Source organism: Malaclemys terrapin, chromosome 3, assembly GCF_027887155.1.
Source record: "Malaclemys terrapin pileata isolate rMalTer1 chromosome 3, rMalTer1.hap1, whole genome shotgun sequence".
NCBI classification, from domain to species: Eukaryota; Metazoa; Chordata; order Testudines; family Emydidae; genus Malaclemys; species Malaclemys terrapin.
In genome coordinates, this window is record NC_071507.1 from 76,128,812 (window position 1) to 76,143,748 (window position 14,937).

Consider the following 14,937-nt stretch of genomic DNA (forward strand, 5'->3'; position numbering starts at 1 on the left):
TTTAAAATACAAATTTACCATGATTAAGTGTTAGTTGTTTAAAGTACAGCTACAAATGTACATAGCCAATAAATTCAAGAAATTGGGGGTAATTCCTATTGATTTGCAATAGATCTTGAAATACTTTTGTGCAAGCACCATAATAAATTTCCCAGGCTGTTCTGATTCTGCCCTGGCATGGCAGTAGAGCCCAAAGTATTACATTCTGGTTTCTAAGGAGGAGCCTATGTAACCCACCCACCTACCTCCTGGGTATGGTGTTCTGTCCCATCTAGTGGTGCCGAGACCACTTAGAGATTAATGAGACTCCTCTACACCATATGGCTTTTAGCTCATGCAGTAGAGGCTCATGCACTAAGCTCCAGAGGCCCCAGGTTCAATCCCATCTGCTGATGACTGAGGTCTTTCGGTGTTACACCTACATTAATGTGGATCTCAAAATTCACTAATATGCTAGTGATTGAAAAAGAAAACTAAAGGTGTACACCTACCAATTCAGGGGAAAGACTCAATGCTCTGAGCTGTGCTTTGGGTGCAGCATTTTTCATATACTTACGAGTCAATTCAAGAAACCTTTTAACTTTCTGTTCTGGATATTTTAAAGAAGTTGCTGATATCTTAACTGGCTCCCTAGAGAGCAGAATATGCCCTCCAAAGACAGGCTTTTTAGAAGCCTACTTCAAACTTATTGAAATTACTGAGAGAGAAGGATGTTCATTACCTTGTAGGGTCAAGATCTTACTTTTCAACTGTTTTGTCAAAGTAACACCCCCAAAAATTAAAGGTTGGACAAAAATTTTCATCTGGCATGCTCAGTTTTGTGTTATGATTCTGTTTTTGATGTAGTTCAGCAGGAGGGAGCTGCACAAAATAGAACCATGTCCTAGAAAATCAAGGTAACTTTTTTTAATTTTAAGACTAACTTGATTGGTTTGGCTAAACAAATGGATTCTGGAGATCTTGAAAAGGTATGTTGGGTATCTTCATTTCTAGAGTAACTTTAGCTTGTTCATCATCCAGAAGAATTGCTCCTTAAAAAAAAAAAAAAAATCTTCCTAGACTCTACGAAGGCTGTAGTGAATATGAAGTTAAACATACAGGTAGTCCTTGGACATACGACAAAATTGGTTCCCGAAAATTGCGTCAAAAGGTCGTAACTCGGAACCACAATCCACTCCATTGTAAAGTTGAAACCAATTGTCATAAGTCAAATCACGATGTCAATTCAGAAACGTAAGTGCTGTTCATTGTAAGTCGAACATCATAAAGTCTAGGACTCCCTGTATTTATTTCTGTAATACTTGTACGCACTTTACCATTAGTAAATTATACAGTAGTGCTTTCTGAGTGCCCAATACTTCAGCAGAAATGTGGGATGTAATATGTAAAATGTATATTTTAGGTATTGGGACATGTGAAAAGATGCCTTCTTATCTGGCAAGGAAAGAGAACAGCAAGGTAAAAAGCTGAGCCAGAAATCTGATCTGGTAAACAACTGAGTTAGCAAACTAATCTTAGTGCTAGGCAGTAAAAGCATTTATACAATGTATGTTATTTAAGGCAAGTACCTGAATGTGGGTGTGCACTTGCATTGCATTTAACCCTATGCTGTGCCCTGTTTCAGTGGACTGAAAGCACTGAAGCAGCAAATAAATGACATACTTCTTTAGCTCAGGACTATCTGTCTGAACCTTTGGTTCTGGATGGCAGGGAAAGAACTGGTCAACAAGAAACAAGTGATTTAAAAGGGAAAAAATGGAAGATCTTTCTATCTAAAAGCTGCATCATATGGGAAGGCCAGAAGATCATTTTTATTGGCATTCTGGGGTCTCATCCAGATTTCTAGCTTGCTCATGCTTAGTACTTTAGCTATAAGACAACCTGACCTCACCTATTTTGCATATTAATTGTTTCAAGTTGTGTGTGTCAGATTTTAATTTACTCTTATGCTGGGTATTAAATTGAAAATTATATTGAATTTTCAAATTTTGTATGGGTTTTTTTTGTTTGTTTTTTACAAGCGAGTGCTTATACCAATGCTTAGGTGACAGCTTTCTCATGAGGCAGTACTGGAAGGTACAGGTGAATTATTTATAGAGCTCATTTGGTTTCTTTTGTACTGAGCAGACTCTCAGTGCTGCCTAGTAATCTGTATTGACAGATTGTCATGTTAACTTCTTTACTGTAAAATGTATTCCTACTTTAGGTCTGAAATTTTGATTGCTGGATAATTGTTTGCAACTATATTTGAAATTAGCACAAAGTAAATGCATTCATATCTAAACAGTAAGCAGCTATGCTATGTTGCAAAGTCGTCTTTGGGACTAGAATAATTTTGAACCTTTTTACTGTGAAATTAACTTTGTTCTAATGTCATTTCTTTCAGTTGTTAAGTGTTGGTGGGTAACATATTAATGTGATGATAGTACTGTTAGTAAACTAAGAACATTTTCTTTTCCCCCTAATTTTTCAAAGTCTCTATATAACAAACAGCTGCAGTAGTAGTACAACTAGCTGCTACAAAGAAATTAGTAAACTAAATGAAGACATGGACTAAAATCATCCCTTCAGGGTGTCCCAATTATTTTCAGTTGGCCAGTGTTCCTTTTTTATTTCCCCAGATGGCTTTTGAGAGGTAAATAAATAAATACCTAAATAAATGTATATTTAGGTTCTCTTTCACCCTGTTGTTGGCCTTGGTCTTGCTTATTGCTTGTTGCAGTTGTACTTTAATCTTTTTGGGGACATCCATCAAGCTGCTTGCTCTCCAGAACTGAGAATCTGAGAAATTAACTTACCATGCACATTCTCCTTCTCTGGAAATATCCTTCAGGCTAATCATCCATCTACCCACCTCCCATAAGTTTGGATGTTGCCTTTTGTTCAGGGGTATTTCTTTTGCAGGGCCAGCTCTAACTTTTTTGCTACCCCAAGCAGCAAAAAAAAGCGCCACCCCGCCAAGGCCCCCACCCCGCCAAGCGCTGCACCGCCGGAGCCCCTACCCCCCGCCAAGCCGCCGGAACCCCCCCTGAGTGCCGCGCCCTGCGCCGCCCCCCCCCCACCAAGCGCCGTGCCGCCGGAGCGGCCCCCCCCTGGAATGCCGCGCCACGCTGCCCCCCGCCACCCCAAGATTGGCCACCCCTTACCAGGTGCCGCCCCAAGCATGTGCTTGGTTGCCTGGTGCCTGGAGCCGGCCCTGTTCTTTTGCATTTGTATTTCCATTTTCCTGAGGCACACTTTTTAGCTTATGTTGATCTTTAATTGGGTTTTTATTTGCCAGAGGTTTGCCTTCTGCTAAATCAAAGGAACTGACTAAAATATTTAGAGGGCAACATTTGCACTTGGAAGAGTGTAGCATGCAGTCACATGAGAGACTGGCTCAAGTTTGACCCCCTATTATTACCCTGGATGATCAAAAAAATCTTCTGAGTTATGACAGTTTTGCCAGTGTCCTGCTAAGGAGCTAAGCTCCAGGAGTGAGAATCCTGCCAGATATCTTTAGAGAAGCAGAATTACAAGGCAAATAATTTCCCCCCTTGTTTTACCTTCATGTAGATTTTTAGATTAAAGACATGCTTCCTACTTTTGTTTTAACATACAGGAAAAAGCTTTTGAAGTGGGAGAGAGCAGTGGAAACCCTAATATTTCTCACTTCAAGGAAAATCTAGGCTGCATGTGTCGTGTAATGGGAAATGTTAAATATGTAAGAATTTTCCAGCACATATTAAAAGGCTTCTAGGGTTTTTTATGAGCTTAAAAAAACTTCATCCTTGTTTTATTTCTTTGAGATGCTCTAGTACAGTGGTTCTCAAACTTTTGACTTGGTGACCCCTTTCACACAGCGAGCCCCCTCTAATAAATTAAAAACACTTTTTTATATTTAACACTATTATAAATAATGGAGGGGAAGTGGAGTTTGGGGGGTGGAGGCTGACCGCTTGCGACCCCCCCCCCCGCCCCATGTAATAACCTCGTGACCCCCTGAGGGGTCATGACCCCAAGTTTGAGAACCCCTTCTCTAGTAATACACCAAAGTGGGATTGTTTATTAAATATTAAATCTCTGAGATTGGTTTGAGAAAATAGCTGAGATGTAGGAATGGGAAATATAGATCATTTTACAGTATCTATATTTAAACTAGAAATAATTTGACCTATTTGCAAAGGGGCATCTGAGTTACTTTAAAAACTACTTCTAAAAGTTTCTCACTTCACAGTAGGGTTTGAACTCGGTGGGGCATCACTATGCTTTACACAAAAGAGAACCATTTTCTCAAGCATGATTGAAGTTTCCAATGCTCTTTGATTTCTATCCTTTTGAAGCTTCATATATTTAATTCAAAAATGTCATCACATCTCCAGACAATTTATACCAAATTCATCCCCTGGACTTTTGTGCAGATGTAGCTGGAGCAGGAGTTTTGAGATCCGCCAGATCTGCTCAGTGTTTAACCCTTCCCTTTGCTCATATATGGTTTTCTACTGAAGTATTGCTGTAGATATCCTATTTCTTGTTCTCGTAAACTGATACAGAATGGGCTTCCCCATCTTACCTTCACAAAATCTACAGCTATGCAGAATGCCATGTTAATTGTGATATGAAAACACCACTTGCAGCTGAAACTGTAGGGTCCATGTATAGGCCATCATGTACAGTACAATGATTAAATTATGCCCACTAAGGCCCTTATCCTGCAACATGGGTATTTTCATGTATAAAGTTAAGCATATGTGGGATCAGTCTAAAATACCAAGGCTTAGAACAATGTAATAACTAAAATGTGGCTTCATGACTGGTGACAATGTAGCCCATAATGCTTGATGGGAATATGACATAACTGGAATATGTTTTATGCTACATGTGCCATGTAACATATCTATATAAAGGTTATAGTCTACTGAATCTATTCATCCTATTTGTATACATATAATTTTTGTACTTGAAGTTATGAACATTGTCTGTATACTTGCTTGATTTCTAAGTGAGCTTTGTAAGGCATTTGGTCAACTTCTTTAGAAAGGAATTTGCAAAGTTAAGTGCCCAGTCAAGAAGCACTTAAGGAACAATGGATCTTGGAATGCTCCAATCCACATAAGAAGTCTACTTGAGGACGTTCAAGGTAGCATGTGAACAATGTCTGCTATCTATAGTTCTGAGTCATGCATGGACATGTGGCTTGTCCATGTGACTCCAAAACTCCATCTTGGAGCTGGACTTTGCATAGGAGAGAGGAGAGGGTCGCTACCCACAAGAGAGAGTCTATTAAACTCGTGGGAGACCCCTCCATTTTGTCTTCTGCTGGCTAAAGAGAGAGCCTCTCCCTCCCCCCCCCCCCAAGGATATCTGAAAGAAACTGGAACAAAGGACAGTGTCTGCAAGGGGTGTGAGTGATTGCTGGACCCAGGCTAGCATGAGACTAGTCTGTAAAAGGAAGCTTACTGGAACTGGTGAGATTTATCTGTATTCAGTTTCTTACTGTATTAGACATAGACTGGCATGTTTTGTTTTATTTTACTTGGTAATTCATTTTGTTCTGTTACTACTTGAAACCACTTAAATCCTACTTTCTGTATTTAATAAAATCACTTTTTACTTATTAATTAACCCAGAGTATATATTAATACCCAGGGAGGGGGGTGGCTGTGCATATCTCTGTGTGTTATAGAGGGCGAACAATTTGAGTTTACCCCGTATAAGCTTTATACAGGGCAAAACGGATTCATTTGGGTTTAGACCCCATTGGGAGTTGGGCATCTGAGTGTTAAAGGCAAGAACACTTCTGTAAGCTGCTTTCAGTTAAGTCTGCAGCTTTGGGGCAAGTAATTCAGACCCTGGGTCTGTGTAGGAGCAGATGGGCATGTCTGGCTCAGCAAGACAGGGTGCTGGGATCCCGAGCTGGCAGGGAAAGCAGGAACAGAGGTAGTCTTGGCACATCAGTTGGCAGCCCCAAGGGGGTTTCTGTGATCTAACCCGTCACAATGACATTAAACCATTACTTAATCTACAACTTTCCTTGAATGCTGAGAATCCTGTGACAAAGACCTCTATTGCTCCTTGTACAAAACAGTGCCCTTAAAAACCAACAGATAAAGGAAAATTCCTGAACTTTGTTTTTCAGAATATTTTTTTTAATATAGAATGTCTTAATACTGTCATTGACTGGAACTATATCGGGCTTGGTCGTTCTGTGTCCATTGTTGACTCTGGCTGCAGTGATCCTATGTAAGCCATGAAACTGTTGTGTTGATGTCCCCAATCATAATAATCTGGAGAGAAACTAAAAAACAAAACAAGAATTTATGGCTGATGCCTTGATTCTCTGTATGTCTTTTACTTAAATGGGACAGACTATAACTTCATAAATATAGTTTACATAAATTCTAGAGGTGCTACTAGTAGACAGGAGACTTTGTACTTAAGTCTAAATCAGCTATTTAGTTATGCATCCCAGTTCAGCAGTAATGTGGGCTCAAGGAATTGGTCATGAACTAGAGAGACTTCCATCTTTAGGCTACCAGTTGAAATCCTGTCCAGTTCATTAATGACTGAAGGTTTTTACCACCTAAATGGCTTCACTTGGCCAAACAAGGGATCAGGGTGTTCAAGGATGTTGGACAATAGTATGTCTAGTCTGCCTAAATTCCTGTCCCAACCACTTGGATCCAGCTAGTAGCATTGCTGGATCTAAACATATTTTGTGTCCACACCCAACATGGTTAATACTTGGTCAGTAACTGGAAGCTTGGCTAGGATGCCATATGGTTGTCTGCCGGTAAACAGTTCCAAACACTTATGTTCTTTGGGTGGCACTCCCCAACCAGCCCTTTTGTAAGCAGTTTGGCTGATCCTCCTCTTTTCCTTCCTGGTTCTCTGGGCAGTAGAAGATCCCAGACTACACTGCCACCAGTGCCAGTACATGTAGGTCCTCCAAGCACTCTATGGTATGCCGAAGGCCGTATAGATTTTTCCCAAATGCAAAGATAGTGTGGTAGCTGTGAACAGGCAAGCTTTGTTGAAGTATGGTTGCATTGTGGGTCGGAGAGAAAGCTGCACACAACTCAGCCAAGTTAATTTTTATACGCAAATAAATGAAAAACAAAAATTGGGTTCTAGATGGGTGGGAATTGGATAATAAGGGAATCGTCATCTTAAAGGTATTTCATGGTATTTTTATTCCTCTGATAATACTTTTAAAAATAAGGGGCTGACTAGTGGTGGATTTCAAATATACAGACTTCCTGTGTTTCGCAAGCAGTGGAAAAGGACACTCCCTGGACCTAACCCTAGTACTGAGTAAAGTTTCACAGTAAAGTCTCCCCTCTTGCATGTGATTTAATAGATTCTCAAGTACAAAATAAGTTATCTAGGAGCTTCTCCCCTCAGGGCTTCATCCCACCAGCTCAGTCCGTTCATGAAGTCTCATGCCCACATCTCTTCTGACTAGAGAGTCTTCATTGCAGTCCCTCTCTTTTCCAGGTCTCCTCAGTGGAGAGATCCACAAGTAGTTCTTGCTCCCTTTAGGTTTCTCCCCACACTAGGAAAAGGGTATAGGTGTGGTAGCCTCACCTGTGCTCCACCCTGAGGCCCCCCTGAGGCCCCCTGCCATTTTCCCCCCATGACCCCGCCCACGCTCCACCTCTGCCGGTCCCTGCTCTGCCCCTCCTCTGAGATACTTGTTGCCTGCTGCTTGCTGAGTCCTTCCGTGGGAGGGCTACACAAGACAAGAGGCCGGGCCAGCCTTATGCTCTGTGCAGTCAGTGGGTGTGACCTTCCCTCCCTCCCAAGCTGCTGCAGGCCTGGATCAGTGTGTGGCCGGCACCACCATGCTGTCCGCACGGCCGGTGCTAAGCCAGGTGGCTCCTGAGCAATACTGACTGCAATGGCCAGGATCCCCCTGCCACTTACACCTGGCCCAGAACCCTTCGGAGTGTTCTTGGTAAGCAGCAGGCGGCAATTAGGGGTACCTGTAGGCCGTGAATACTCCCCCCCCCCCCCCTAGTTTTTGTACTTGCTCAAGTTCTGCAATGGGCACTCAGCTCAGGGGAGGACCAGAGAGTGTGAGCAGTGGGGACCTTGGGGGGGGGTAGGGGAGAGGAGAGACTTGGCAGGTGGTGGGAGTCGGGGTGGGGGGTGTGCAGCAACTCAATGGGTGGGAGTGGGCCAAGGAAGAGGCCGAATGGGGGCAGGACCTTGGGGCAGAGCAGGGGGATGAGGCCACAGTCCAGACAACAGAGGAGCTTCCGGTGCTCAGGGCAGCCTCCACAAATGCCGGAGCCATGCGCTGCCCGTGGAAAAGGAGTTTGCCTTCATACCATTTCCTCTCTTAGCATCTCTTGCTCTCGAGCTTATAGCTCTAATAGCAACTGAACTACAAGTCTGAGAACTTCTGTCCTTAAAGGACTGACCTCAAAACTGAAAGTACTGATCTGGTCCTGGCCTTTAAAGGGCCAGCACCCTCTGTTATAGCTGTTAATTTAAGATACTCTAACTATCTTCATTCTGTTGTCCTTGTAATGTTTATGTGCTGCCATCTTTAATGCTTTGCCTGCCAGCCTTACACTCACACATACATGCATGTTTGTTCCCTACCACATCTTCCTGCTGAACTCTCCTTTCTAATAGATTTTTTTCCCTACCGGTAAGTATTGGGTCTGAATTTGGTCAAAAATCATGATAAACTAAGTAGAACATTTTATCGTTCCTCACTGATCTCCTCCTCCTATAACCATCCCAATACCTCACCTGCCCTGTATGCCTTGAGGTGAAATGTTCCAGGCCAGATCATCATCACTGTCATATCGCCGAGGGTTGTCAAAGAAATAGGATCGTGGACTGAATCCATGGCTCGGTACCATTCCTGGATTTGTCTAGGGGGAAACCATCCATCAGTGAAAGTTACACCAATTTGTACCTGAGTGTCAGAGATGCCACCTGTTCATTTTCTAAAGAATACCCTTGAGGAGACTTCTTATTAAAAGCTCCCAGTCAAGAGATATGGCAGGAGTCTGTTAAACTATTTTTTCCCTTGCTCTTGCCTCCTGTTCTGCTTTCTCCATTTCCTCCCATTAAACCTAACAACCCCCGACTTCCAATGAGTAGAAGTGCTCGTGCTACCGGACCTGCTGCCTTATACATGTCTGCTCTAGGCTCCATAGCAATTCCTCTCCACCCCAGCCTGCCCTCCCAATACCACCATCCACTTGCTTCCCTCAGAGAGAGCAGTTTGGAACTGGCAGACAAAGGAAGGGGCTACAGTAGGACAATAAGGTTGGGGAGGTGAGGAATTCCCAGGAGAGGGGATGGAGAGCTGTAGCCACCGGGCAAATGACCTCTAGTTCAACCTCCCAGTGTCCTGAAATTCACTCTCCTATCTTTATTGGCACAGCATCCCCTACCAGCTTCCCCTCAACCCAGGGAAACTGACCCATCTGTCCCTATGAAACTATATCCGATTACATTATGGGAATAGGATGCTATTATGTCTTTCATCAGTGATAGACTTATCCACTGGGCCAATCCAGGGGGAAACATCCATTGGGTGAGGGAGTGAAGGGGCCTACGCACAATTTTTCCATTTACAAAAAAAAAAAAACATTTTCATTCTAGTTTAACTAGTGTGTTTTCACTCTGACCCACAGTGTGGCTCAGATTCAAGACACTGTCCTACACATTCCCATACACCCTTGATTTTTTCTCTTCTATTCAGTGCCAGTATCGGAGGGTTCCCCATTTCCTCTCCCCCCCCCCCCCCCCCCCATGCTCTTTGGATATGGTGGGGCAATAATTTTATTTTTGGCCCAGAGCAAGAGAAAGGGTTGATCCTGCATTGTTCTTTGGCATAAAACTAGTTACAGTCTTTTTTCCTTTTGTATTAAAGAAACAACAATCCAAAACTCAAGCAGTAAAAACGTGTGGGTTTTTCCCCCAGTTCATGTGCTTGAGACTCTAGCAATGTTAGCATAAGAGCACTCAGTTATGCTCTACAGGCAAAAACAAACTACCAAAGATGGCAAAACAAGAGTATTGCCTTAACAATTCCAAGAACCAAAACTTTATTTTTGAATAGAGCTAAGCAGTTTCTAGTTTTTAATTTTGGAGAGAAATATGCAACCAACTCAACACTTCCCTAAAGTTTTCTATTTAAGCGATCACCATTTATAAATAAGGAAAGCAGAGCCAAATGTTGGATTTTCACTAAATTTCTGTTGTTTCTAGATATTTTTTGGACTAGTGGATGCAGTTTGTTTTAATAGTAATGCTTCATATATAATCTTCTTTTATTGGCAATCCTTTTCTGGTATATTAATAAGTACTTGGTAGTTCTGCAACTATTAATAAGTGTTTATATTACAATACTCTCCTGTGACTCATGGACTCCATCTTGTGGCAAATTTGCATGAAAATTCATGATGTTGCTTTGCTAAAGGATCTAGGGCTTGGACTTTTGTTGATTTTTTTGTACTGAAAGTTGTGGGTTTAACGGTAGTGGGGTTGTTTATTTAACATTTTCAGTTTTCCTCTCACTGTGACAGATACACATAAACCTATTTGTTATTTTTCTACACACACAAAAATAAGGCATACATTTTTAAACAGTGAGGGTAATTAACCATTGGAACAATTCACCAAGGGTTGTGGGGCATTCTCTTACTGGCAATTTTTAAACCAAGATCGGTTATTTAAAAAAAAAAAGTATTCTAGTTCAAAAGTCGTTATTTTGGAAAGTTCTCTGCCCAGTGTTAACAGGAGGTCAGACTAGATCAGTGGTTCTCAAACTGGGGGTCGGTACCCATCAGGAGGTTGTGAGGTGTCAGCCTCCATCCCAAACCTCCAACATTTAGAATAGTGCTAAATATTTTTAAGTGTTTTTAATTTATAAGGGGGGTCGCACTCAGAGGCTTACGGTGTGAAAGGGGTCACCAATACAAAAGCTTGAGAACCACTGGACTAGATGATCACAATCGTCCTTTCTGGCCTTGAAATCTTTGAATTTATGAATCTATGAAAACCGTAGTATTTGATCAGACACATTTAACAGCAATGTTAGGTAAAGAAAATATCCCCTGTAAAAGTACCCATAAGATGAGTGAAGTTACAGAGTTCTCTATTTAAATTAGGACTAGCTTGCTCCTCCTAAACCTACCCCACCAAACTTCTAGAGTCCTAGGTCTTGTCTAGGCAAGATGCAAAGGTGTAGAACTTGTTCTTCCACTAACGTTTATCAGAAGAATGTAGTCCATAGTTGTCTTGTTTAACTTCAGTGGGACTATTCATATGAGTAAAGATTTGCAGTATCAGACCCTAAATGTCTAGTTTTTTGCAAGGTAAAAAACCTTTTTGTCTTCGAGTATCTGAACATTTCCCTTTGTTCTGATTGATTTTTGTGAATCCCTTTCATACAATCCTAAATTCACTAGCAGGTGCAATACTGCTAAACTCAAATTTTTAAAAAAAGAAGAACAGGAGTACTTGTGGCACCTTAGAGACTAACACATTTATTAGAATAGTGCTAAATAATAATAAATGCTCTAATAAATGTGTTAGTCTCTAAGGTGCCACAAGTACTCCTGTTCTTCTTTTTGCGGATACAGACTAACACGGCTGCTACTCTGAAACTTGTCAAATTTTTAAATAATGAACTTGCTATAACGTAACGGTTAAGAGAAAATCCTAATCTGTGCTTTTAAAAATTTGGTTTCTTTTCTTCACAGTTATATGGGGCTAATTCCTAGGCAGTGAAGGATCCAGGATTTTTAAAAGGCTTGTTTGGTATAATGAACAGGGCTAGAACTAAATGGCTGGGGTTTCCCATGGCAGTTCAAGTTTAACAGTTAAAAGGCTTTTTCACGGAGATCTGCTACTCTCTTGTTAATCTTGGCTTTGTCATTAGGACGTTAGCACTCCCACCATCCTTGGGGAATTAAGCCCTTTGTTCTTCTGTAGGACAGGCACTATACAGCTAACAGCAGTGCAAACTTTCCCACACATTTGCCAGTGTCCCCCATATTAATCTGGAGGAATTGCCTGCTGCTATGAGAAGATATTTTGGTTTCTCTGCCTACTTAAATCTAACATATGTTTAGCTTTCAAACCTTGGCCTCACACCCCACTGAAACTGCTAACAAAGATTTCAGCTCGTGCCAATTGTGGTGCTGGTTTTTGTGGTATGGAAACTTCACGGAGAATTGGGCTAGGACCATCAAACCCTTTTCATATGTGCCACTGAGCAGCGATCAGATGATAACTTGCAGCTGGCTTTGAATCAGTGCCCTAAAAATTAAATGTACCCCATTATCAAACTCAAGTGCCAGGTAAATTTTCTACAGTAATAACCTGGTTGGGGAAGCTACCAGACCTGCTGCCTTATACATGTGTGCTCTAGGCTCCATATCAATTCCTCTCCACCCCAGCCTGATGATCAAGAGTATTTTATTTTTACTGAGAACAGTTTGAAAATAAAAAGTTAAAATTCAGTAAATTGAGTTCTGAGGATTATCTGAAGGTTGTGCCCAGAAAAGGTTTTACTTACTAGATCTTTTGTAGGGTTTCGAACACGGAAGAAGTACACAACTAAGGAAGTGGGCAGCAGCTCCCACACAAAGAGGATCACTCCAAATACGATGTACCCAGCATCTCCCAGCTGACATTTCAGATCTGCCTGTTGAAAAGTCAAAGGAGCATGTTCAAAAATGAGTTTGTTTTAAAAAGTATAAGAAACAAAAATCAGCTTTCTTAGGGTGAAAGGATGATCACAGGAGGACTATGAGCCGCCAATGTGATATGGCTGTGAAAAAAACTAATGAGGTCTTGGGATGCATCAGGTGAGGTATTTCCAGTAGAGATAGGGAGGTGTTAGTACCGTTATATAAGGCACTGGTGAGACCTCATCTGGAATACTGTGTGCAGTTCTGGTGCAATTCAAACTGGAACAGGTACAGAGAAGGGCTACTAGGATGATCCAAGGAATGGAAAACCTGTCTTATGAAAGGAGACTCAAAGAGCTTGGCCAAAAGAAGGCTGAGGGGAGACATGATTGCTCTCTATAAATATATCAGAGGGATAAATACCAGGGAGGGAGAGGAATTATTTAAGCTCAGTACCAATGTGGACACAAGAACAAATGGATATAAACTGGCCATCAGGAAGTTTAGACTTGAAATTAGACAAAGGTTTCTAACCATCAGAGGACTTAAGTTCTGGAACAGCCTTCCAAGGGGAGTAGTGGGGGCAAAAGACATATCTGGCTTCAAGACTAAGCTTGCTAAGTTTATGGAGGGGATGGTATGATGGGATAGCCTAATTTTGGCAATTAATTGATCTTTGATTATTAGCGGAAAATATGCCCAATGGTCTGCGATGGGATGTTAGATGGGGTGGAATCTGAGTTACTACAGAGAATTCTTTCCTGGGTGTCCGGCTGGTGAGTCTTGTCCACATGTTCAGGGTTTAGCTGGTCGCCATATTTGGGGTCAGGGAAGGAATTTTCCTCCAGGGCAGATTGGCAGAGGCCCTGGGGGGTTTTCACCTTCTTCTTCAGCATGGGGCAGGGGTCACTTGCTGGAGGATTCTCTGCACCTTGAAGTCTTTAAACCACGATTTGAGGACTTCAATAGCTCAGACATAGGTTAGGGGTTTGTTACAGAAGTCGGTGGGTGAGATTCTGTGGCCTGAGTTGTGCAGGAGGTCAGACTAGACGATTATAATGGTCCCTTCTGACCTTAAAGTCTATGACTCTAAATGTATGTAAGCATTAGGGAATCTGATGGAATATCCAGTAGCTGCGTATAAAAGTAAAGCAGCAGATTAACCTGGCTATAAATTCTTAATGATAAAACCCCCATTGGAAAGATACAAAATTCTATTTTATTTTGTACAATACCTTTCCCTTCCTCCTTTTTAAATGATCCTCCTCCTCCTGACAGTGTTTTTCTCCCCTACCCAAAAGCTACAGAGAATAGTTAAGTCCTTGTGACTGCCTGCAAGGCTCTTACACTGTCAAGAAAGTGAGAAAATAAGATACTAGCTTTCTAAACTCTTTCAGGCTTTGAGAAACAAACAACTTACAATCTTTTGAGTTCAGTACAAGTCTGTTGACCAGGGTAGGGAGGCTCGCTCCCAATGGCTCCAAAATGTTGTGTAGACATGGGCACCCAAAAATGAAGGCACCCAGCATTGCTAGCATTGCATTTCATATTTTGCTAAATTCAGAATGAATTAGGCCTTTATGTAAGAGAGGCATCACAGGCTGCCACGTCCCATGAAACCTCATGGCAGGTTAGGGGAAGCACATGGACCAGGAATGTAGGTAGGATACGGCACCTCCCATTTCATTGCACTCCCCTGATTTTAAGCCAACACCCATGTACTGGGACCTGAACATTATCCTGTTTACTTTTAAATGATGTAAACATCTAAGGTCAAAGGCTGGGATTTTCAAAAGAACCTAAGGGAGTGAGGCATTCAACTCCCATTGAAATTCAACAGGAACTGAGTGAACCACCATTCAGTCTTAGCTGTTATTTTGGTTTAATTAAAACTTGACCCATCATCATATGTTAAAACTGGTGCTATGTGAAGGGAACACACAGCTATTCTCGCTTTTATTGATAGAGCAGGAAAAACACTTCTTTTGGGGGGGGGGGGGGTGAGAGTTGGCCACACTGAAGTCAATGGAGCTTTGACTTCAGAGGAGCCAGGATTTTGCCCATGTGTTTAAATTGTAAATGGAGTCACCTACTTGTCTCCATTGCTACCCAAATATGATTCAAACTATTCAGTACAGTTCTTTCAGTAAAGGTAAAAAATAAAACAATTCCCATACACCTGTTTTTAATAGAGGGGAGTTGCCTTTATAAATCTTAAAAATAAATGTAAATAAAGTGCAGTAACCGGAAGGTAAGTTTTTTATATTGTTGGTTTTGTGACTGCTTTTTCTTC

At 41.7% G+C, this 14,937-nt stretch overlaps 1 protein-coding gene across 1 annotated transcript in view; it reads right to left on the reverse strand.

Annotated features, from left to right (window-relative positions):
- Nucleotides 1–6,112: 6,112 nt before the first annotated feature.
- The window catches only part of GPR137B (G protein-coupled receptor 137B), a 42,425-nt gene continuing 33,600 nt past the window's right edge, over nucleotides 6,113–14,937 (reverse strand). Inside the window, exons 5-7 of the mRNA XM_054023163.1 lie at nucleotides 12,530–12,654; nucleotides 8,743–8,867; nucleotides 6,113–6,277 (exon numbers count right to left, since the gene is read on the reverse strand). Of these exons, the coding sequence (XP_053879138.1) occupies nucleotides 6,166–6,277; nucleotides 8,743–8,867; nucleotides 12,530–12,654 (362 nt within the window). The 3' untranslated portion in view covers nucleotides 6,113–6,165. The remainder of the gene's footprint in view (nucleotides 6,278–8,742; nucleotides 8,868–12,529; nucleotides 12,655–14,937) is intronic.